We start from the raw sequence: 26,016 nt of genomic DNA, 5'->3' as shown, positions 1-26,016 counted from the left end.
GCACTTTTATTTTAAAAGTACTGCTATATGAACAAAAGTGCAATAACATTTGGTTTGCAAACACTTTAAACAAATAAGGTTCTTTTTAGCAGCAGCATTCCCTTTACACAGTAGCAGTTATAATACAGTTATAATGATTCTGATAATAGATATTCAGCCGGTGTTCACAACTTTATTTTTTTAAGAAAAACTTTTTAATTATTTTTTTAAATAAATTATTATGTGTGTAATAAATGCAATTTGAAATATACTTCTTGAAAACTGCAAACCTATCTACGTCATGTTTTTTTCTTTTTTTTAAATGTTTGTTAAATTCTCATTAGCGATAACTAAATTATATGCTTATTATACATATTCCAAACAAAAACACTTTAAAAACTCTAAAAAAATAATTTTAATGAATCATTTATTTTTTGCTTTTTTTGGTATTTTGGTCAGACACATATGCAATGCTGATTACCGTAAAATATGTGTGGTATTTGTTATAAATGTACGTTGGTACATAGAGGGTGATAAGAAGCTGTACAGGGAGGGACTTAGGACCAAGGGGAATGTAGGTGAAGGAAACAGGAAGAGACGGAAGAGACGCCACACAAACAGCTGTTCACCGCTCGCTGCCCGGTTCTTGTGTTAAAAATGTCCGCTTAATAATAAAAAAAAACTGCGTTAACAAGTGATGAAATAATTGTCGGCGTTAATTAATGAATGCGTTAATGCGATAATAACACGTTAACTTGCCCAGCACTATTATTTATATATATATATATATAGAGAGAGAGAGAGAGAGAGAGAGAGATACAAAACCACCATTGGATTAAGTCAGTGGTTCTCAAATTGTGGGGCGCGCCCCTCTAGTGGGGCACGGTGGTATTACAGGTGGGGCGCAGGGGGAAATGCAGAATCTTTTTTTTTTTTTTCTTTTTTTTTTTTTAAGTAATTAATAAATACATGGCAAAATGTATGGAAGCCTGTTTCCGCCACTGTGAGGAAAAATTACAGATCCTGTAAGTCATTATAATGAGATACTATCTCAAAATAATGACTTAGCATCTCATAATTATGACTTAGCATCTCATAATTATGACTTAGCATCTCATATCAGCCAATTGTAATAAGCTATTTTTTGCCAAATTGTAGTTCTTTTTTGCACAGATTGAACTTTATTTGCATTGTTCTAACAAAGTGATTGCACATTTTATTTGTTTTTGTCTGATGGAGCAATCTGGTTTACTTGAAAGTGATTGCAATTTTCTTTATTCTATTATTTGAAAAAGCACGGACGGTGGAGTCACAAAATGTTATTTCAATAAAAATTCAACATAGACCATTTTGTTACAATTTTGTTGGGGTGGTGGGGCATGAACATTTTTCTTCCTCCAAAGTGGGGCGCGACGTTTGAGAACCACTGGATTAAGTAATCAGTCAGGGATGTTAAAAAAGTCAATCATATATAGATTTAACATCTAGCCAAAGTTCAAAGAAACAAAGAAATGAAGATAAAACTGTTTCTAGAGGGTATTACTTGAAGGCTGTGAAGTCCAAATACAGTTTTATTCTCTTCTGTGTTTGCTGTGGGCCACTCTTCTTCCAAGGAAAAATAACACAGATTACTAAATTTGCCCAAGTAAAAAAGAAAACTTGTGGACTTCCTTTCTCACCCAAACTCAAGCGGTGAGGGAACTCGTAAAAACGGGTATCTGACAGAAACAGCCAATAAAACCACTTGAGCTCTGACACAGTTTCCTGCGTTCACCAGCACACGCTGACCTGCTAAATGGAGGAGGCACAGCCTGTTCTAAGTCCGTCAGACGGGGAGTCTTTGCGCCGCTGGAAAAACAAAACAGCACGGCGGTCAAGGGTGCATTGATGCATCGTGGAGGCGAGGATAAACAGACTTTATGATGCATTACAGAGGCAGACAAACACACAGGCGAACACAAATGTGGCCGACGGCATCCTTGGACGTGGAAAAATTAAATACACTCCCTCCTGTCGTGTACGACATGAGAGGTCTTCAAATGTTCACGCCATTAACGACGAGCGCACATACAAGCATAAACACACCCGAGGCTGGATAAATTCCTGTACGTCTTGGAGTTCTGCGGCTGTCAGCGTGACGGCATGTTAACCTTCCTTCAATACACACACAAACCCTTAAATCCAGTCTCAATGCAAAACACCCAGGCTGACCAGCATGAGAGAGGCTTTCAGCAAAGACCCACTATGGAGGGGAGTGAATGATAATATGCACCATACAGGGCTCCGCACTGCATCATGGGGCAGCTTTGAAACAGGATCCCACCACTGTCAAAACACAGAATAAATCACATTTGAGTCCCGTTTTCCTTTACTTGCTCATACGGTGTGTTGCATATCATCGACAACTGCAGTTCAATATGTCTAATAAACAGGTTCCTGTAAATAATATACCCAAAGAAAAGATGGTGTCTTTTATTCTAGATAATTCAGGTAATAGCTCTCTGTCCGGAATAGTGTATAGTAGGGCTGTGCAAAAATATTGATATAGCTTAGTATGGCGATATTTCTTTAAATGATAGTGAATTAATATGTCCGCCATCAATACATAAAAAACACTCCTGTTTTAAACGTATGTAAAATGTCTTTTAAATTGCCTCAAATCTCTGTGAGTGTGTCAAACAACCTCCTGCATGATATGTGAGGAGTACTCACCTGTGATATATCATTTTCACAGGTGAGTACTTTGCATTTTAGTGTTATTTCTTCGTCATGCCCCACGGTGTGTAAAGGCCTTAATACTGCCTGTGAGGACTAATGACAAACACACTCGTCTTACTGGTTATCACTGATTGCCTAAGTTCTCTCCATGTCAAGCAAGTGAGCAGTTAACTCTACACAAACTGTCAAAGTGTGACCTTAAAACAGCTCATTCTGGTAAACACAGCTCTTCAGCCAGAGTTGTTTCCAAGCATCACAAGGACATTTCTGTTTGAAAAAAACGACTATTATGATGTCTCTTATTAATTAAGTGCACGTTTCCATCTCTGCGGCGAATCAGCTTCCATCAGCTGAAAACGCTGCATTCGCAACCTACAAAAACAAAAGCCTTAATAAGATGCACAGAATCCAGAAGGATCTTTATTGTAAATGCCACAACTCATTAGGCTAATTACCCTATCACACATTTACTCTGCTGCTAATAAGAAGTAGGCAGAGAGACAGAGAGAGGGAGAGAGGAAACCACACATCTCCTCATAAAGTTGGCATTCTAGCAATTAGTGGAGAGAAACATTAAAGCCCACACAGACTTCCTGAGCAAAATAATTAAAGAAAATTGGCAGAGGAGCTGATTCTCCCTACTTTTCTCTTTTCAAAGTCTACAGCCCCCATATGAGCACTGTGTAGAGGCAGGAACACTGGCGGATCAGACTTCTATTAAAAAAACAATGCTATTTGTGTTTTCTTTGCATAATTTGACTCACTGTGGAAGACGGTGACTTGTGAAGTCAAATTTAATTGCGATTATAACAAGGTAACAAGGTGCGTTTAGTCATTAGCTCATCACATGGACAAAAAAATAATTCCAAAAGTTCTAACGTGCTCTGCCTCCTCTGGATACGGAACAGCAAGGGTTTTCACTTAAGAGCTACAAATAATCATATTTTAACAGTACATGCTGGTGAATCCTCAGTGCTGATCACAACATTTTAATTGGCCATCCTACACATTTACAGACTCAGCAGGCTCCACATTCTGCATAGCGCCATTTAACCGGCAGGAAACTTATTTTATTCTCATCCTACTGTGTCGCATAAATACACTGATACTAAACAGCTATACTGTATTTGCCTGTAAAAGGAAAAAATATGGACCCTGATAGTCTTCAAAGGGGTTTTGTGAAAGTGCAAATACTTAATTGCTGGTGTAGTAAGATCATGAATCATCTAACTAACTGATCAACTTATCCTCATACAACGGTTCGCCTGCTATCTGTGCTACGACGGTTCAGCAACATGAGTGATCAGAGCGCCTGTGCAAGCTCGGTTCAGTCCAGGCAACACATCCACTTGGTTATAGGACGAGATGGGGCTAATGTTGGAATGAGGTGTGTTTGTTACGCAACTCACGAAGGTGACTTTAGTTAAGTACATATGTTACGTGACAGAAGTTCAAATAAATGAATGTTGATTTGTCTGCAGATAGTGCCCCCTTAGCTGAGGCGTGATTCTCAACTGATCAGCACAGCGACGTTGTGTGAAACTGCAGTGACATCATATTTAACGTGTGGCTAGTATATTTATTGTCGCTAGTTTGGCTATTAAAAGACGGCGGGTTGGTGCAGGATGTCACGTGCGGCGCTAGTGACGATTCTCTCTGATCAATCAGTTTTCTGCAGTGTTTTAACTCCACCCTCTAACTGCTCAGCTCGCTCGGAATCCGGACTGAGATGGTACCAAAAAAAAATACCAGTTACTATTCACAACTTTTAACTGGAAACTTTAAAATAAATGTTCTAAAGGGTAATACACTGAACTGAACAGGTGGTAATGCAGCTTCAGAGGCAGCCCTGCATGTCGGGTTATATACAGATTACAGTGCTTTACTGCTTTTCATAGAACAGTGAATGAGTTTTAGAGGTAATGCGAACTCTCATACAGTGCCTGGATACATTAAGAAATCCGTCTTCATGTTAAGTTAGTTAAATCTTATAAATGGAAAAGGTAAACATTCTATTTTTAAAAATGTCATGTCATGTGTATTTATCTAAAAGTTGTTTTTTTTTAACCTAAAAAATATAATATATAATAATTATATAAGGAATAGTTAGTTTAGCATTTTGGGAAATATGCTTGTGACTGAGAGGAGAAGATGGATATCAATTTCATGACTGTGTGTGAAGTACAGAGCTGGAATCAGGACGTGGTTAGCTTAGCTTAGCATCAAGATGGTAAGAAGGGGGGTAGTAGATAGCCTGGCTCCAACATACAGTAGTTCCCACTAATTCAAATGTTTGACCAACAGAAATGAAAAATATCTGACAGCCTCAATGTGATGTAAAGACATTAGTGATGATAGAGTTACAGCAACGTATGCTGCTTTAAAATCATTTAGGAAGAAAAGTGTTGCATATCAAAACAGGATATTCAATTGATAAGGTGTCCAAGAACACTAAATAGAAGCTTCACTTATAGTTAGTTAAATTGCTGCTGATGTTATAAAACCTTATCTGTAGTTCACACTACATGACTTCTAGCAGGATAGATATCTGGAGCTGTCAAGGAGCAACAACCAATGAGAGCAATAGGAACTTTACTGTTTAAGTTGCATTTGCAACACCGGCCAAAACTGTTATTACACCTAGGCTGTTGCATGTTTGCATGAATAAACTTAAGACATAACACGATGTATGATCTACATAGAAGGAACAGAGAAGATGAGGGGAAACAGGCTAATATGTGATGAAGAGTACAGTGATCCGACCACTTTGAAAGTCGTGTATTGAAATAATGTTAACACCATGTCATTTGTGAGGCACAAACCTGTCTCAGTCAAACAGGCAAAGCCATGCAATTAAACCGTGTTTTTAGTTCAAGGATTACTGGTTTCATTGAAACAGATTGTATTACGTTTCTGTGTTATATATGTTGGAGGTATATAAAACGTGCACTGAATGGTCAGTAGCCTCGTTTCGCATTCCTCACCTCACATGGGCGCATTGATTGTTATTATTATTAGATCATATGTCATGTTTACGCAGTAGTACTTATATTATTTACCCATAGGTGATTTATTTTTGAAATTAATGTAAAAAAATGTAATGCAAACTATGACAGACGGGTAAATATTTTGTCCGAGGGCCAGATTTGTCTCGCGGGCCGTTTGCCTAACACTGCCATAAATGATTATTTTACGTTTCTGTATACGTCTAAGTTACACACATGGCTACATGTTAACTAGCCACCTTTAGAATATTGGTTGACATTTTTGTCCCACTCTGCTAGGCTAACTGTCTTGCCCTGCTGTCAGTCTTTATGCTAAGCTAACCGTGTCCTGACAGTAGCTCCATACACATAGACATGGGGTTGATTCTCATCTCCCTCTCAGAAAGAAAGAGAGTGAGTTCCAGCCCTTTACTGCCACACAACACACAATCAATACACACTGCTGCAGGTCCACTTCTACTGTGCATGTTTCAAACTGTTTTACATTAATCAGTACACCCAAGAAAGGATACACAGATCCCGGCTCTTATAGAGGCCAATCAAGATGCTAATAAAGCACATGAGCATTATTAACTTTAATATATTCCCTCTAGAACACAACAAGAGAGACCATATTTAAATTAACTTATAAATAATAAGGTCTATCAGTGCTGCAAACATTCTTGTTGTGTTTAGCTGCTACTGTGAGCTTCCTCTGTTCTCACTTTAGTGTGTGTCTGGGGGGGGGAAGGGGGGTTAAGGAATGAAGAGGAGGAAAGTGGAGATCCAGAAAGCCCATGTGGAAGGGAAAGAGGGGCTGATTTGGACTGAGACCCCCCCCTCACCACCACCACCACCACCACCCGGAGCTGCTCCAAACATGGCTGCTCACATCAAAGGCAGCCTTGTATCTCAGAGGAGTCGCTGAGGACTTTACAGCAGCTCGCCTCAGGCCTGAATACGGGGGCCCCGCACACCTCCTCCAACAGCAGCGGTGGATAGCCGCCGGTGGGACCCGAGGAGCCGGGACAGACGGACCCGGCACGGTGTGCAGTGTCATCGTCACAGGACGGGCTGCACCAGACGGCTGCTGGGCGGCCTCGCGTCTCATTCCACTCAACAAATCTAGTAAGTTGTTGGTTTGCTGCCGACACCGGCTCGATTAAAAATGTCTGTATTTTGAATAATTTACTTCATAAATAGATAATACAAGCTCATTATAAGGGTGCATCAATATTCTAGCGATAAGCTGAGAGAGGAGGGATCTTTTTGTACTAGAGTTTTGGGTTTCACCCAGCAGTGATTTTCTTGCTTATTTCCCACTCCTAACAAGGTGGTGCCTTCCAGGGCTTCTACATGGTAAATAAAATAATACAGTTTGGAACACATGTCTGTAGGCTGATCTGTAAACAACCTAAAAAAATAGGGTGACAAAAGAGAAAGAAAAGGCAAAAAGCTTATCTACACCTCAGCGTAAAAATTGTCAGACAATATCTCACAATGCTTTTACTCAGAGCTTAATGCTAATTAATCTGAAAGTTTACTGAAAGAAACAGTGTGTAGCATTTCAGGGGATCTATCAGTGATTATACTTTAATCGCCTGAAACTAAGAATCTTTGCTTTTTCTTTAGCTTAGAACGAGCCAAGAGAGAGCCTTTGACGTTTTTCCGTCACCTGAAGGCCACTGTAGTTCTCCCACACGTGAGCCACTGAGTGCCAAACTGTGGAACCGCCAGCCGCTGACTGACTTCCTTTGCTGCTAAAATAGTGTTATTATGGTGATAATTGCCTCTGAAGGAGGCAAATGTCGTTACCACGGTTTTGCCCTCTGCACCCCACGTTACACAGTCTTGGACAGGGCTGAGTGAGTGGAGGGTTATACAGTTGGGTGAAATCTGCAACCACACCACTACATGGCACTAAATCCTATACACTGTCCCTTTAGAGAGAGTGCACTAATATTTTTGAGAATGAAAAAGGATTATTTCCAAAAATTCCACACTGATCCAGTACACAATGATGGTTCAAATGTATTGATTTGACACTTGGAATATTTTTTCACAATATATATATATTTGGACTTTCCCAAGACCAAAAAGTCTTAGCCAACTAGTAGCTTACTTCCAGAATGAGCACTTTACCACTTGGAGAGTGATGCTTACCTTTGAAAATGACTGTTGGCGTGAAAGAGAAATAAATTGCGTTTTACAATTTAAGTATGGAACCTTACACAAAACAACGCTGTTTGCCAAATGAACATCACTAGATTTAAATGAGTTTGTTTTTGGTTTCCTTTACTGCTCTTGGGTTTTTATAACCCAATACAGTCCATTGTCACTCCCAAGTTGTCAAAAACAGGAGCTTAGTCAATGTCTCTACCCTTCAAACTATGACGCTCTACATGGCCGTGGTTAGGAAGTCTGGTGACGTAGCATAAAGAGATATTATGTCAGGTTGGGAGGAGGTTGGAGGGTTTATAAAAAAACACGGGGCCGCTGTTCATGTCCAGTGTGAAACCAAATGTCAGATTTATTTTAAGTCAACATAAATTATGTGACGTAAAATAACGTAGATTACATAGATTACGTAAACATAAAAAAACATACTTATTTGAACCCAAACCACTATCTTTTCCTAAAGCTAACCAAGCTGTTTCCTGTGAAGACAAAAGTTTATTTTGAAAAGATGCATGAAACGGTGGAAATAGGCTCATCCGAAAACGGAATCTAGAGGTGTAGAGCGTCACATTTTGAAGCGTAGGGCCACTGACCAATCATCTGTATTTGACGAGGTGGGAGGGGTAACATGTTGCACCAATACAATGACTAGAAAGCATTAGAAAGCATTCATTCATGTATCCATTCATTCATTGTCTCACCCTAACAATCAGAGTCAGACTCCCAGTCCACACTACGCAGGAGTCAGAGAAACAGCCTGACCGCTGCCAGCATATCAAATGCTTATTTCAGAGTCAATTTATTCAAAGAAAAGAGAAGTTAATTGAGGGTGCTTCTGCTTGCCTTTGATGAGTGAAAGCCTTTACTGAAGGTGCTCTTTAGTTTACCAATGACACCAAGTGAAAATTGGAAGAGGCACTTCAAGTCCAGTTTTTAAAAAAGCGGTTAAGTCATGGCTTGTTTAAGGGAACATATTAATTAACGACAACACCAGTGCTTGTGGCTTTCATCAGCAAGTAGCACATCAAGTCAATTTAGTACAGTGTTTTGTATCAGGCGAGAGAGGAAATGCAATAATCATTTCAAAGAGAAGAGAGAAGGGAAATTCAAGGGCAGAATGGTCCACATTGACAAGCACTCACATCTATTTACCTAAAGGCAAAGTGAATACCAGTTAGAGTTTCACGACTGTGCATCATTCGCCCATGACAGAAGTATAATGACACATGAACCTCTCATGGGAGATTGAACCAACCTGTAAACGGCCCTCTTGTCAGACTCAAGCTGGGCCTGGGGGTCAAGGGTCACACTGACAGAGGTATTTCCTGTTGCAGAGGCTGCTGGGATATGGACCTGTGGGGTCTTGGGGTTCTGCTGAGTGGTGCCCGTCATCTGGTGACCGAGAAAACAATGACAAAATCAACTTTGCATTTAAACAACGGTATATTTTGTTACTGTTCAGGTGGTTTTCCGGTTGCTTCTTTCGCTTAAAGGCGTTCATACACCCTGGATGTGACGAATAAACAACATGAACATGCAAAATTCCTGCCTGGGATTATTTCGCATTAAAACCAATGGATCTGGTCTTTGCTGCTTTCTCAAGGTTGAGAGTAAAAAAAGTTTGCCATCTTGGTTCAGACTTCGGAGCCTCTGTGTTGTGTCCATTTGTGAACATTTTGAATCAAGCACAGCGTGATTGGTTGAGGCATTTATTTGCGGTATTTAAAGGCCTTAAGAGTTGACGTTGGGGGAGAGTCAAATGGATCCTTTGGTTCCCAGCTACTAATAAAAGGCCAAACCTGCTCCCCCTGTCAATCAGGCCAAATATGAAAATCACATGACCGAAATAACAGGTTTATCAACGATGTACAATCTTAACATGGACTTCTTCTACTTCTTGGAATGATCGAGCATTTTGTAATGACTTTTCAAAAGCAATAAGGTGCAACATTCACCTGACTAGGAAAGAGGATGTAGCTGGAATAAATCATTGTTGCCTGACATCAGTAGCCTCGTACTGAAGCTGTTAAGCAAAATGAATGAGATAGGACAGATCCAGTAATTGAACAAGGCACGCTCCGGTCTCCTATAGATTCCTGTTAGATGATAAATATTCAATTAGCAATATGTTCACAACAGGCCATACTGCTGAACCACACATACTGTATTTCTGTTGCTCTGGAGAACGACAGTACCACTGGTAGTTGATGGAGGAATCATTGTAGAATCTGTTCTTAGGGTGATATTTGTTGGGTGGCCAGGGGAGCGAATACGCTTTACGAATACAATCCATTGTCTTCTTCATCTCTCTCTACCCCACTTTGTCTCTCAGTTGTTCTCTCTGAGGATATGAGTCTAACAACCCCCAGCCCCGTTTTCTTGTTTTTGAGTCGGGGTGGGGTGGGAGGAAGCTTCACCCCACCTTCAAGCACCAAATGGGAAATAAATTAGCTTCTTCACACTTAACTAGCTCTCATTTGCATTTGCCGAGCGTGCAGACTGCAGCTCGGGAGCTCTCCCACGGCACTAATCCTCTGGGCGAAAGCAGACAGAGGTGGCGTGGACAAAAAGGAGGGTTTAGGCGGCCGGGTGAACCCGCTCCACCTCCCCTCCATGGGAGGGTCTGCAGTGTTACACACAGCCACAGTTAAGGCTACAGTAATTACAATGACCTCTTGGTGGCATCACATGTTGTGTTGAACACGGCAGGCTGGGGCTCGACCTCTTATCGTCACACTTTGACATACAGTATGTATCACTCTTGTCTTAATTATGAAATGCAATTCAACCTGAGGAAAAATAATTGTAATATTCCTGTAGAGACTTCCGTTTGGGATGTCAGCTGTATTCGAGTTGTGCTGGTTCGAGCTCTAAAAGGGAGTTAAACATGAATGAAAAAAATTGTTACATCACTATGTAAGATGAAATACTGTATTTTGATTTGTCAGCAGATGACTTTGTGGCAAGAAAGTAAGATATAGTTCGTTGTCATTATTATCACGATTAGACATAAAGCATTTGTGTCTGTGAGGAAGTAATGCCACTTCAACAAAAGCCGAGGGTTAACTGTGAGTGGTTTACACTTCCTATCCACACCCGTCTATAACACATTATAAACATGCTTAAAAGGTGTTATAATCGGCTTATAGCACTGTGTAAGTAAAGAGTACATCATTAAAGCTTCTGTATGCAAGATAAACATAAAAAGTAATTAATTCTCACTTGACTTAAAGCAAACAATGACAACTTAGAGTAACTTATAATCACATTATAAATAATTATAACAGTGATTATAATATATTGTGTTATGTTATCAACTATGGGAATTATAATACACGAGGATTCTGACCAGCAATTATAAAGTATTATGACACTTGACCGTATTAGTCATAAAATGCTTAATATTATTGTTATAAAGCATTATGAATATTGATTAGTGCTTAGAAGTATAATTATATACTATCAGCACATTAACACATTATAAGTATGTTTATAATGCATTATAGACGTGTGAGTCTTATTATCATATTTATGTGTACCATTGTAAGTATTACTTAAATACTATAGAGTCTGTGTATGCAATTCATTATCTCCCATAAACACATTCCTAGACTTCACAGTGTACATTTGTATCATTTACTGATTACCATGACAGTGTTAGTTGGAAGGAGCATTAACTTGTTTTTTTCTTGCACAAAAGAATATTAGCTGCCTGCTCTAAAAATGAAAGGTCTTTAAATCACCTGAAAACTTTATTTTATTAGCACTGCATATAAATGATCATGACTAAACGAGCAGCAATTTATGTTAACGTTTCGGGGGGGAAAGCTGAACGCTAATCTGCTTAAATGATTTGTTTTTCATCAGATGATGATTCACACTTATAGCTGAACAAGAATATATGTTTTCATCTGAGCCCCGTCCACTCGAACCAGGATAAAGAGCACAGATAACACACAAACATCTACCCAAACAATTAAGACTGTTCTAACTCTGACAGAAAAGCCCCATCGCTTCCAATGAGACCTGCCAAATACAGGCCTTCAACATTTACTCTTAGGGCGCTACCATGAGGTCAAATTCTGATGAAGCCTCTGACCTGTTGACTCTCCTGGTACGATGGTGGAGGAACGCTCTGGGTGGCCATCATTGTCACTGCAGGTGCTGGGGACGCATGTTGCATCATGGGATAGCTTCACATTTAGACTGGGAAAGAGACAAAAACAAGGGCAACATCAATCCAGTGCAAGGAATGACTGTGAAGTATTTTACAGCAGCAGCCACCAGGTGCTGCTATGATTAAATAATAATTCTCACTCTTCTCTTTCCCCTTCTTCATTTACTAATTTAATTCTTTGCTTCGTCTCCCCTCAGTCTCCTCTGCATGTGTTGCATAGAGCCGACAGTCAGCCGGGATGCTGCATTAATACTGAGTGATCTAACAATGCTGCAGAGCAGAGAGAAAACAAAGCAGAGACTTAATCACGGAGCACTTTTTACAGAAATACTTTACAAACCAGCGGGTTCATAATGACGGCGCAAACAAACCCGACCACTTGTTTACCAATTACCGACCGCCATGCTTGTTTACTAATTACACTACAGCTGGCTTTAAAGCAAAGCGTCTTGGTGGAGTCACCTTGGTCGCCTCTATGTGTTGGCTGCTGATGTTGTTGTCGCGCCGTTACCGAGCCAATCAAGAGGGCTAATTAGGGCTCTTGTTGGCGGGCTAATTGCTATTGGCCGGGACCCCACAGGGCTGAGGGCGGTACCCTGCGGAACACCGCTGTAACTATCACGCCCACCCCTACTGAAGGAGCTAATTGGTTCAGGGGTACGTTACACACACACACACACACACACACACACGGACCCCCTGCCATCGCCACAACTTACTATAGGGGAGCTCAGCAGGTGCTCCATCCTAAAGCTACATGCAACCTATGTGTACACCCTGCATGGAAATGTGCTGTAAATGAACTGTTTGACCTGAGGGGGTGAAAGGGTGTTTTGATAAATGTTAAGGGGTAAATTGTATCAAATTGTACAGTTTTAACCTTTATAAAAGATGAATGTAAATCCAAATGTTGGCTGGTTACTTCAGCCCCTGGACTTATTGGAAATATCTCTTCTACTGCCACATTGAGCCTTGTGTGGCCATGAAAGGCAGGCAGCAATTACAATGGACTGGTGCACTCGGACTGCATGGTATTGACGTGGAGGGACACGCTTGACTGTGAGCGGGTGAAATGCAACTGGAACATCCGAGAGAAATCTCTGTGCCGGTTGCAACAACGGTTCAGATCTACCGCTTCAGGACATAAAGATGTGCAGTAAATCTGCCGGACCGCTAAAGCCCAGGATAAAGCGACAGATGTGTGAGTTATGGACTGATAAAAGAGAACTTTAATCTTCCAACAATAGCCATTCAAGGATCTCAGAAATACTATAAAAGGAATATAATTTAGTGATGTCATACAAAATGAAATATACCATAAAGTACTCACTACTACATAGGAATACTACAGGAACAGTAATGTCCTGTCAGAGACGAGGCAACTGGCTGAGGCCATTCCTCGCTTTGAGTGGACTCCCAATCCGATCCGCTGCCAACATTTTGATATTAAATGCTGGTTCAGTTTCATCATTGGCAAGTTCTAAATTGGGGTTTTAGCTGCAAATCTGCATGTTTTATAACACGCGTGCTGCGTACGCACGTGTGTGTGTGTGTGTGTGAGTGTGCACGACTGTTTGCACTGTGTGTGTTCACTCTTGTTTGTGTGCCATGTGCATGTCTCCGTGAGTCATTTTGGTGTACTGATTGCGTCTCCTGGTTTCTGTTCTCATTCCAACCGGTATCAGCCGAGGCATCTTCTCTGTTATCAGTCCTCATTTTAATTGCAAATGCAGCGAGCGTGTTGGTGATTAAATGGAAAATTGCACATTAATTGATGAGACTGAAGATAAAGCAATTCCAATTACTGCACTGTATTTTAGGCAGCCTCTCAAGTTTAGCCCAGCCCTCCAAGGAACGGGCCACCAAACGCCAAATCTGAGCAGGCAATCGTGCGTCCATAAATACTGTATGCACACACAGGGACATAATATGAGCACAAACACATGCCATGCAATGGCTGCTGAAGCGTGAATGTACATACAAGAACACTGCAAAAACACCAACAGACAAGACATTTAATTTCAACGGTGAAATTAAACACGCAGAAAAAAAATCTTGCCCCATGAAACTGAAAGTACAAATCCACAATAATTGTCTGGGAACCACTCTCTCTGAACTCGCCAACACTGTACGCTCACACAATAAGTGGTAAAATTCACTTTGAGGACACATGACATGTTTGTTCCTCAACAAAGGCCTTTGAATTATTACAGAGTTCATAATGCATATCAATTGAAAAGTGCCTGTAGTCGCAATCAAAATTCAAAAGCAAGCATAAAATGGAAAATGAGAAGTAGGCATAAAATTATTCCTACAAACATCAAAGGGTTTTGCGACTTTGGATTGGAGGCAGTGGTACTCTTTCATCGGATTCTGTGTCTATTCAGCATTCAATTTTCCAACGATTCTCAGGCATGGAACGGCTCTCTGCTGTATTGATGTAAGGTTAGTCAGTGGCAGAGCTGCAGTTTCACCCCGTTTACCACCGGCAGTGGAATGAAAATCCATATCTGGTCACGTATGATGTGATCACTGCCTCTGGCCTCCACACTTCAACCGTGTCCAAAGCTTTTCCTTGTCTGCTCTGGTTTGAGGGTGAATTCATTGTACGGTGTTGAACTTCTATCAAACGTGGGATGGGAATGCTTTCTGCTACCAACCAAGGCGATGATCCTCCTTGTGATTTACACAGAGAACAATCCCTGCACTCCAGCTTGTGACCCGGCAGGATTTTAGCACCAGATCATTAAAAGCAGACTTGTGGCAGACAACGATGTGACCCTCTCTCATGGTGATTTATCAACACTCTGCAAATTCATACTAACGAAGCAGTGAACAGGAGGTGTCGGGGTTGACTGAGACACAGGTACATTCAATCCTCACACGTGAAACTGAAAATAACCCCACGTTGGTGACTTGATGCTGCTGAGACTGTGATGTTCTGATTTGTAAACCGCCTCTTGAACACAGCTCAACTCTCTCTCCTACCAAACTCAGACTGGGTGAGGACTGAAGTGGAGGGCATTTAGTATGATGAGTGTTGCAAGAATGAACATATAACTAGAATTAACGCCTCATGGATGTTTGCCTCCGCCAATCAATTTTCATCATCACTTCTTCCTTTTTCTCATATTAGATATTTGAATAAAATCATCAAAAAAAATTGAGTTACAGCAAAAAAAGTGTTTTACAGAGACCTTTGTCCACCAAATTCTATTGAGTTCATCCTTCAGTCCAGTTTGACAAATTTTCCCTCCAGGTCTTCCTGAGATATTTCTCTAGAATGGGACTGACATGCGTACAGAAGGACGTACAGAAGGACAGAAGGATGGTCAGAATGACAACCTAAAAACTTTACAGCCTCTATTCAAAGCTGTAATGTTTAGGAGGTGTGTGCTAAATACGGGGGGTCTCGGGAGTACTGAGACCCCTTGATTGACACTTCAGACCCCTGAAAACCTCAATAGCAAAATGTCAGGGGGTCTCCGATTGCCACTGGGTATTTCACACACTGGGTTAAATGGTTACCATTGTCACACAGCTGAGTTTGTTGGTAATGTAATTAGTTTTGCAGGTATTTGGTCATAAACCAAAATACTTAAACAGCCAAATGTTGCCCTGATGATGGTGGCAGATGAAACATGAGAAATCACCAGAGTTATTACATTTCATCCTGTAGGGGAAAATTATTATCTTGCTTCAAATTTCATGGCAATCCCAAAACCACAAATGGTGACGCTTAAAGAAAAGTCAGGGGGTCATGAGGGTTTCTTGTCTGGGAACCATGATTGCTTATATCTCATCTTTTGTCAATCCATTTCACAGTTGTGGGGGTATTTCAGTCTGGATCAAAGTGTATGTGAATGTTTGTTGTGTCATAATATGCCCAGCTCAGTGTTTTTCCTTTGTTTGATTTATTAATTCATGTGTTTATATATTATATTTTGTTACTCACCTGTCCTCTCATTTCAAATGAGTTGTGATGGTCGGCCCGCCCTGATTGGTTTCACCTGTCCCTCGTTAGCCCTGACCTCACCTGACCTCCTGCTCACCTGTCCCCACTTCAATCAGTCCTTCACTACATTTGCCAGTTGCAATTAGTGATGGAAGATAAAACCTAAGGCAGAATTCTAGTCTGTCAACTACGACGGAGTATTAGAGCCACTGTTTATATTAATATTAATCAGCAATTTAGAGTATTAAGTCATAATATTATAATAGCATGAGCCTGATAGCTCTGTCATCGTCTCCACATCCCCCTAGCTTATAGACATCTGTCTCCAGACTCCAAGCTGCCATTGAAAAGCTTTGGGAAGCAGTTGTGAGCTGCACTTTATCAGAGGTGGTGAAGTTACATTAGTGTTACATTTGCAACACAATGGAGGGATTTCACACTACCATACAGCAGAGCAATACTGTGATGCATAGGGCAGGTCATTTTTGTTCTTGAAATATTATAATATTTTATTCACAGTAAATTACGACTTTATTCTCGTATTTTTATGATTTTTTTTGTTCCTCAAAATATTCCAACTTCTCAGAGAACACGGAAATTTGGAATATATATTTAATGTGCAGAAAATGTTGAAATCTTTCTGAAATACATGTGTGTTGACTCGGCAGAGATAACATAAATGAGAAAACTGATCAACAGCAGAATACATACCTGAAAGCAATACAGAATGCCTGAGAGCCTTACTGAATTAGTTCCATTATATTCTAATATTTGGTCACCCTATTGACATTTATTTTGCTTTACGTAAATGAAGATATTTCCACCATAAATTGGTGCATAACCAGAATGCATGAAATATAGTGAAATACACTTTTTATGTTTTATTTGTTTCAAGTCGTATTTGATCTAATAGTTCATTTGTTTAAAATAAATCATGTTGATATTTAACATTTGTTTACTTCATTTAGTATTGATTACCAACGAGCTCTTCTTAAGACCCTCTTCATAAAAATCTGCATGCTGTTTTCAGCTGACTAGTAAAAGCCTCTCTGAATCAAATGATAGACCGTCCATTTGCTCTCATAACCCACAGTTTGGGAAAAAAATTAAATAATTTCACAGACAGAGAAATTAGCCCATTACCCACAATGCCAATTTCTTAAAAACCCAAACAACATCAGTGCAAAGGCTTGTCTAACTTAGAGATCAATTTAATCCGCTTCTTCATAAATAATATCTTGCGCATATTCATGAAAACAAAGACGCCGTATCATAGTTTTTCCACCCGAGGCTAGATTCTCTCACTCACAATGTTGAAACCATGACGGATTGCAGCACCCATTCTGATCCCAGATCTGGTATCACATGTACACGCATGAGGAGGGGGGCCTGCTGAACAGCATTTCTGCATTTCCTCCAATCAAAATCTCATTTAATCTGCCCTGTTTGAGTTTGTTGGTTAAGAGGTTGACCTGCGAATGCCATGAATAAAATTTGGAAGTGGGCTGTGTCACCTTGGTCAGATATTATGCATCTCGATGCCCATGCGAGAGGGGAAGATGAATAAATAAATCAGGTGTTTCTGAATATGAGAAGGATCTAATCATGGCCTTATTGTCAGGCCTGATTTACAATGCAAACACCGGGAGGAGAGGCCTTGATGGCGTTTGGTGGAGGGAAGGGCGCGTTGGTAATGGGATTGGGGCAGGAGGGGCCTTGTGTACACATTCTGTGGTCCGACAACACAGAAATCGGAAAACACACAGATCAGAGCGCAACCCCCCCCACACACACACACTTGGGAATGGGCATGCATGCAAACAGAGGCACGTATATTAATGCACGAATGCCAACATTAAACACAGAAGAGCAAAGCTTCAACCAGTGTCATCCTGAGGGCAACATCACACACACGTCTAGTGCACATACATCCCTACACACACACACACACACACACACACACACACACACACACACACACACACACACACACACGAGGTGCATTCACAGCCGGAGGCGAAGATAGTCTCACCAGTCGTCTTGGGGCTTCAAGTCCTCCCCCCGGCTAGGGCGAGCTTCACACATAGCGCAGTTAGAACCCGGTCCACACTCCCAGACCACCTCATTAACCTGAGCCAGCAGCCCTCCCTCCACCCTGCTCCCCACACTTACAATTCATGCTGGCATGATTTATTCACCCGCTGTTGTTGATTGGACCCATCCCACAAAATGGATGAGGCCCGAATTGGAAGCTTGGTGGAGGACGTTTCAACATCGTTGTGGACATTGTTAAGGCCTCTACACACCGGAGGCTTTATGAATAAACAACACCAAATGCGAAAATATTTCGCATCAAAACTACTCATACTGGTAGTAATGTGAATTTGTGACAGTTGCAACACTTTTTCAATAAAAGGTTCCGATAGATTGGGGCAGGCTGAGGACTACCAGGATCCTACTGAACCAGAGCAGAGAGTGACAGTCGGTCTGGGGTAAACTGTCATATAGCCTAAGCTACTGTAAGATATGTTATTGAGTTTCCTTTTAGCAAAACGGTCTGAGTAAATTTGAGTTCCCTCTGGTTAACATAGGGTGAACAGATGTCCCAAGAATTGGGACAATTCTGAAATATAGAGTTGTCTCTATTTCAAAATACTGTCCTGTTTGTCCCGGAAATCAGACTAAACCTAAAGTTTTGATTAGTTATAGCCTAATAGCACATTCAATACTGATCCTTGTGATACATTAATTAGAAACACGCACATTGTTATGTCTGTAGCCTACATGAATTATGGCTGTTGTAGTTTTTTCTCTTTTTCTTGCCGTGCACAGTAGTGCCGCATATTTTTAAACAACGCATAGTTTTGATGTTGTTGAAAGAAAACATTTACAGAGCAAAATGAAACCATCCATCGCTGACATGGAGACCGGGTCAAAAATATAATGACGAGCAAATTAATCGCACAAAAAACAATGATGAGTAGTAGTTCTCTTGAATACCTACGTTGAATACACTTATTGTAAGTCGCTTTGGATAAAAGTGTCTGCTAAATGAATGTAATGTAATGTAATGCCAAGGAGAAATGTTTGCACGTGATTTCTTCTGTGTTGTGGAAGGGTCTCAGTGTTACCGTATCGCTAATACTGCAGCTAGGGTCTGTTGTTGAAATAAAAACACACAAAGCTGAAGTGAGTGCTCCTGTGGTCACCACTCTGCTGAGCATGTTCCCATTTAGATGTAAATCAAGTCACAAAGAGCAGAGAGCCACTCAGCCAGAAACACCTAACACAACGTTGTGCTGCGTTCAGTCAGTGGCGGGCCGTGCATTTTATACCTGCTATCCTACTGAGCTACGGTTATTTGTTTCTAGGGGTGTAATAATACACGTATTCGTATTAAATCGTTCGGTATGAGGCTTACGAACCGAACAATACGTTTGAATAATACTAGTGCATTTGGAAAATGCAGAAGCTTAAATTGTGGGAAATATAATGTTTTCGGTGGACTGCGCTCACGTAGGAGACACCGGGCTGTGTGACCTTTTGAACCTGGAACAATAACAAAAAACAGCTGAAGCCCCGCGTGTGTTCAGAGAGGCTAAGCTAAACTAGCTTAGCGGGGAAACAGCAGTTAGCTGCTCCCTGCTGATTCAAACAGAATCAAATGTCCGAAATAACCCCACGATGATGGGATGCGTCGTCATTAACGGACAAGTCAGAATCAATGTAATTAACACAATGACAAGAACCAGTCACATATATTTATATGACAACATAAAGTGTCAAGCATGACAAATCAACCCAGCAACACAGTAGCGCTAGAGCACGAGCCATTCATATTATTCATAAAAATGACACGATAGACAAATGAACACAGTAGTAACGCTAAAGCAGTTAAGTTACCAAAGCTGCTGTTCACTTAAAGACAAAGTCCATCCTCCTTTCTTTGTTAATAAATTCCGTAACTCCCAAATCCATTTCTCCTCCTTCAGCCATTGAGTGTTAAAAAAACACAGCTAGGTAACAAAAAAAGAATCTACACCAAGCAGAAAAAAAAATGTTATAACTTCTCTTACATATGTTTCAACCTGAACTCTTACTAAACACTAAGATTTGCTAGCGCTTTCTGTTTGACAAAAGTTACGCTGGCCCACTGACCAATCACGGCGCACGTTAATGCAGACGTACTTAGGAGGCTACCTCGATACCACTGGCACGTCAAAGAATACGCCCAATATGTCAAACTAAAGATCTGATTGGTTGAAGACTATGACAATCAACAATATTGTCCCCATTCACTTAAACTGCAAAGTCTACCTAGAGGAACTCTGGTCTCTCTTCTTACCTAGAGACACAGAGGTGAAATCTGATTGGATAAAAGCTCTACTTAAAACAAGCTGTGCTGGAAGCAGAGCAACTGAGGAAGAGAGGAGCTGTGCAATGAGAAAATAAGCTAATGGGGAAAAAAATGATGATACATGTAGTGTATTTGTGAATAATTATAAAATTCTAAAATAGCTATAACTTTGTGATTCTGTTTAGACCAGCAGAGAAGGCTGTGCTCCACAAACCCGCCGCTGAGTTGGTCATAGAGCGAGAGGAGAAATTGATCAAATGATCACAAGCTAGACTCAGCGATAAACAAATTGGAAACTGGAATCTGCACAAGGTAACTTCACACTTCAGCAGCTCAGTGGGGGAAACTTGGTGATTTAAAGAAAAATTATAATACGCTCCGTCATCATTGTCAACATGATGCTTAACATGCGTTTTCCTCTTCTCACTGACTTCTCACTCAAAGGCTTCCTCTGACTCGTCCTTATCAATTTCCAATGACATTTTTATGATTGAATTTAAATCTATAACCTTTCCAGATTATTCTTTCACGCTGAACTTCTTAATGAACGCCCTTCACATATTCAAATATGCCCAACAGCCATAATGAAGACACAGGGAATTCCCCCGGGTATGGCAGTTTGCGAGATTCATTGCCTTCTCTCTAACTGCTGGCAATGTGCTCCAATCTGACTGCAATTCTTATTTTCTTTGTATTCATGCAAATGTTTGTTTGGATATTACGGATTCCGGTTTGATTGTGTCCCTTCCTGCTTTTAAAAATGAGATTAGAGTCTCAAGTAAAATGGATAGTGGTAAAACTACAGTACAGTGGAACATTTTTGTAATTCTCCAAGGACAAGTGGTTTGCATGCAAATAACCGTATTAGCATAGCTAAAAGAGGTGAGGTTTTTTTCTGAGGAGGCTAAACATATAAGACAAAGATGAAAAGAATATTCAGGCTGCAGGTAAATGATTGCACCATCTTTAATCATTTGTATCAAGAAGTACCTGATTTTCAACCTCTTTTATTTTTACTTCACTAAAAAAAGTAAGAAAGAAAAGCAAGGCAACAAAATTCATATTCATGTCTCTATTCTATTCACGCTTCTTCAATTAAAATGCAGAACAAAACACCTTCAAAACCTGAAGATTCTTTTTCATTGTGTTCTTCATCATGGGTAAGTACTTTGCAAGGCAGCTGGAATCTGGTGATGTCACAAGATCACGTGGGAATCGCTGGATCAAAAAGCGCTGGTGTTCGTTAAGCCAGAGCACGGACCAATCTGCTGTGAGGAGCTACTGGCAGCTATGGGCGGGGCTTAGGTGTGTGCAGGTGAAAAGGGGAGGCGACTGTTTGTTCAAAACAACAATGGTGGCTCCTAAAGAGGTTAGCGTAGATGCTGCGATAGCATCAGTTATATCAACTGGAGAGAATTTCTTCATATAAAGAAGAGCTATTCTCAATGAAAGATGTTTTAGTTCTTCTCCCTTACTTGCTTTGCTAAGTGTTTGATTGACAGATGGTTCATCCAATCACCTGCCACTTGTTTTTTTGAAAGTGTCTGCCCTTTTCCAAACAGCTTCGAGTGACTGCTTCTCGGATGGTTCTGTGTAACAAACCATCTGACGGGTCAGGTCAGGTAAGTATTGTCTGTTACATACTCCAAGCTACATCCTAATAGATATGGCAGAGGCATTGGATTGGATAACAAGATGTGACTACACGTGTGTATTAGATATAGTACTGCATATCAGATGGTTATTGGAAAATTGATTAACTCCGCGCGTACATGATTGATCATATGATTGATTCCTGTGTCACATGATTAGCACAATAATCAATCAATCACCTTAGTCAGAACAGCGATATATTCCCAGTGAGCACTCATTAATGTGGAACCAGCTTCTCATTGGCTACAGCTCAAACATGCCAGCATGGAGTTTTGTTTCCTCCCAGCAGGCTGCGGCACACTCCTCAATCCTCCTACTTAGAAAATAAGAACAAGAACATGGACATGCTCCACCACATACACAACACGTGGCGAACATGGCCACCAAATGCTTGTCGGACCTGCTTCAGTGAACTTATTTTTGTTCCAGCTCTTCCAGATTTACACAAACTGGCGCTGCATCATTTCCTAAAACAAACACATACACTCACGCAGGCACATGAACACACGCACAGACACACAATCCTGGGAAGCGGGTGGGTGGAGCGTGCCGACATTGCACTCCCCTCCACCAACAAAAATAGCACTGCAACACGTCTGTATGGTCCAAAAGACTCAGAGAACCACACACGAGATGATGTCTAGTGGATCTCAAGCCATATTTTTCTTGCTGTCGACTAATATAATGAAAAGACGCAAACCAGCAGCGAATGTCTGTGATGAACGTGAGTATTGCAGTTCATTTTGACTCAATCTCACATACACCGTCCTGCTGCCGTAGATACTCACTAGCACATCTAATCAGCAGCTAAATAGCTCCAGCAAATGCACTATTTACCCCTACCCCTTTCCCACTGGACCAGACGCCCATTAACACCCACTAAGATCTGGCTTTTGTCTTAATTGGGTAAGATTATGGTTGGCATTCATTCTCGGGAGGAATGACTCTGCAGTAGTCAGGTATTTATCAGCTCCAGCTCTGATTGGCAGTGATGGAAACATGACACCTGGTTGGACGCGCAAACTTTCTTCCCTTTTCCGGTGCAATTAACCTACAAAACATGCAATTAATATGCTCTCCTCAAAGCCACCAGACTCCATTCAAACTCAACAGAAACAAAATCACCAGCTTTGGTTTGATAAATTTAAAAAGAGAGACTGAATAAGTAACAGATATGAAAAAAAGAAGTAACCACTGTTACCGGACCTATCGAGAATGCCGGTTTGGCGCTGAGAGAAACTCCATGCGTAGTATAACACATCCAAACGTTTTCTCGCCATGATTTCCCCGTCAGCACACGTCTGTGCCGACCGCCCTTGCAGAAAGTATAACCGAGGTTTTATCCTTCAAGGTTGGAGGGAATGGTAGGTCACATGAGACGACCCGACAGGTCTCCTCCACATCCTCCAGAGGATAAGAGACATTTTCATCAGCACATTCAGGATGTATGGCTTCATTAATTATGTCTTGATTAATGTCACCGGTCCTTTCTGCTGAAATCAAAGATGAAGATTAGGACCACGGTAGATAAGTGAACTGATGTTTTATTGAAGACGTCCTGTTTTCTCTGCCAAAGACATTCACGGATGTTTTAGTACGAAACATACACAAGTACTCCCACATGCACCTTGTAATCTATTCAGCTGTCAATGTCTAGGCATTTTGATGTCGACACACACACACACACACACACACACACACACACACACACACAGGAGGAGCATTTCCTCTGCTAAGCTGATAACCATCAGAACACTGAAGGCAGAAAAATTCGAGCTGAAATTGGAACGGCCGAGTTCACGGAGAGGAAATATAATCTACAAGAGTTTCCCGCTGAATCCTTTTCAGACACTTTGCTCTGCATCCCCCCCCTCACCGTCCTCCTCTTCCTCCACTGTCATGTTGGCTGGCACATACATTGTGCAGCTTATCTGCTGTTGCATCTGCGAGGTTTCTCTTTTTGAAACGATATCTCCTCATCACAGTGAGTGAGTGCCATCCATGTCAACTTCAGCTTCTGGTGACATGACTGACACAGGATGCAGGGTGGCTTATTCACTTTAAGATGTACCTCTATACAGAATGAATGATACAGTCCGGTGTGTGTATACAGTGCATGCTTTAATGCAAAGAGTTGACAACTCAAACTCAAAAAAGAATTTCACTAAAAGTGATATGAGAAACGACAATTCAACTGTTCCTTGCTGAATACACCACTGTGTCAGAGAGGTGTTGGTTACTTTTGCAGCAGTAGTTGTGGTGTTGTATCAGTGCGTGCACACTGAACAGTGCCTACAGTAGCTTGTTTAACTAAATGTTTGTCACTGTGTTGAAAATATCACATTTTCATACTTGCTATAACTAAATTCTTAAAGGATAAAACCTTTTTTTATTTTGTCAGCTGGAGAACCCCAAGTCTGCTTATGTATTCCATGCTCATTACCTGCCTGTTCTCTGAAGCTTAGACAAAGATTGTAATGTTTGTCCTGAGGGTGGCGCCACATATTCAGCTCATCGGCTAAGCTCTTTGGCCAACCCTGTCTCCTAGAAATTACATTAACTAATTTGTTTTGCCCAAAACATTTTGATGGAAATGTAACTGCTGGCTGGATTACGTTTGGCAATGTTTGTGTGAGTGAAGGAAGTGCTCGGTTTCAGTAAGGAAGTGTGGAGGGAATGGTAAGCGTTCAAAGCACAGGGCTTTGTTTGCATCCTAAGTGTAGTTAAGTTTTGGTTAACACAAGCACTTAAGTTAAGATTTGGGGAAGATCGTGGTTTTGGTTAAATGCAAATCAAGTAAACATGTTGCTTATTGAGCTGTAAATCATTTTTGGTTTTTTTAATATAATACTGCCATATTTCCCCAACCTAATCCAAAATGATGAGTGACGAAACATAAGCATAAAAACATAATCATGCTTCTGTTGTTAAGAATGGATACTGTTTTGTAAGAGGAGATATTGTAGGGAAGATAAACATTGTCAGTGAACTACCTGCTGATTCGTTTTTGTGACTTGTCATGTACGCTCATTAGAAACGCTAATATTATGTTGCTAAAAAAAGTCCCTCGAATGGTATTTGCTGTTGAAATGAAAAACGTTTCTAGGAGACAAGGTTGCTCTGTTTGCTTAACTTCAACCAGTGTGTCAACTCAGCTGTACTTTGAGCTAAGTGAGGTTTACACGTCTACCGTAACCTCATAAAGACGCTAGCATTTAGCATGTCAAATGTAGCATCTTTGCTTTTTCGCGTGATAACAGTGGCATGCAAGCAAACCAATCCAGTATCCCAGAAAATCCCTTTAGAGTTGAGATGGTCTGTATATCCAAATCATAGGCTTGCAAGTATAAATAGGACGAATGTTACCATGGGAACACAGCTAATTCACAACATTTTAAAAAGTCAGTGGGTTCAGGTGTACGTCTGTCTCAGGAAAAGAAAGATAATATTAGAGGATGCCACATTTACTGTAGGTTTTATAGTTTACATAACAGGAGCTTGCTGTGAAACTGTGAATTCAGCTTGGGTTGGAGGTATGAAATGAACACACTCCTCATGATGAATTGGTTATTTACTTTTAAGATACTAACTATAGCTAGAAGTAAGGGGTCCAACTGAAAATTGCCGTTTTAAAAAGTTGACAGATTTTCATCCACCAAAACTGGCTGCAATTCCGATATATAGAAATGTTTTTATTTGATTTAGACACAGTTACAAACAGGAAAGTGATGTCTTGGATCCGTCTTTTTAATTTAAACAGGGGGTTGGACATGTCTCTGCTCCTGAACAGTGTTACAGGCAGCACGTCCCCCCGGGCTGCACGGCTGATGTTTGAGGTTTGAGGTGGAATTCTCCTGAACTCTAGTGTAGGTGTGAATATGCTGATAATTGGAAATGTTCTACCAGACTGAAAGCCAAATATCACTTTAAATGGACCCAGGAGTCTGCAGAAGGCCCTGTTGCACTACCACCCACCACCACCACCTCCCCTCACAACCACACTCCCTCACAATGA

The 26,016-nt window shown here is 40.8% G+C and overlaps 1 protein-coding gene across 4 annotated transcripts in view; it reads right to left on the bottom strand.

Annotated features, from left to right (window-relative positions):
* Positions 1-26,016, bottom strand: part of pknox2 (pbx/knotted 1 homeobox 2) — a 108,667-nt gene that overhangs the window by 41,388 nt on the left and 41,263 nt on the right. For 2 of the 4 annotated variants that reach the window (XM_031871633.1, XM_031871635.1), the window contains exons 3-4: positions 11,959-12,065; positions 9,115-9,251 (exon numbers count right to left, since the gene is read on the bottom strand). In XM_031871633.1, coding sequence (XP_031727493.1) covers positions 9,115-9,251; positions 11,959-12,045 — 224 coding nt within the window. In that variant the 5' untranslated portion in view covers positions 12,046-12,065. Of the gene's footprint in view, positions 1-9,114; positions 9,252-11,958; positions 12,066-12,176; positions 12,307-26,016 lie in introns of all 4 variants that reach the window. The other 2 variants (XM_031871636.1, XM_031871632.1) reach the window with 2 other exon arrangements.

The sequence above is a fragment of the Anarrhichthys ocellatus genome, unplaced genomic scaffold (genome assembly GCF_004355925.1).
Source record: "Anarrhichthys ocellatus isolate YVR2014 unplaced genomic scaffold, GSC_Weel_1.0 scaffold59, whole genome shotgun sequence".
In the NCBI taxonomy this organism is placed as follows: Eukaryota; Metazoa; Chordata; class Actinopteri; order Perciformes; family Anarhichadidae; genus Anarrhichthys; species Anarrhichthys ocellatus.
Note: the sequence above shows the minus strand (reverse complement) of the source record. Positions and strands in the feature narration are given on the sequence as shown.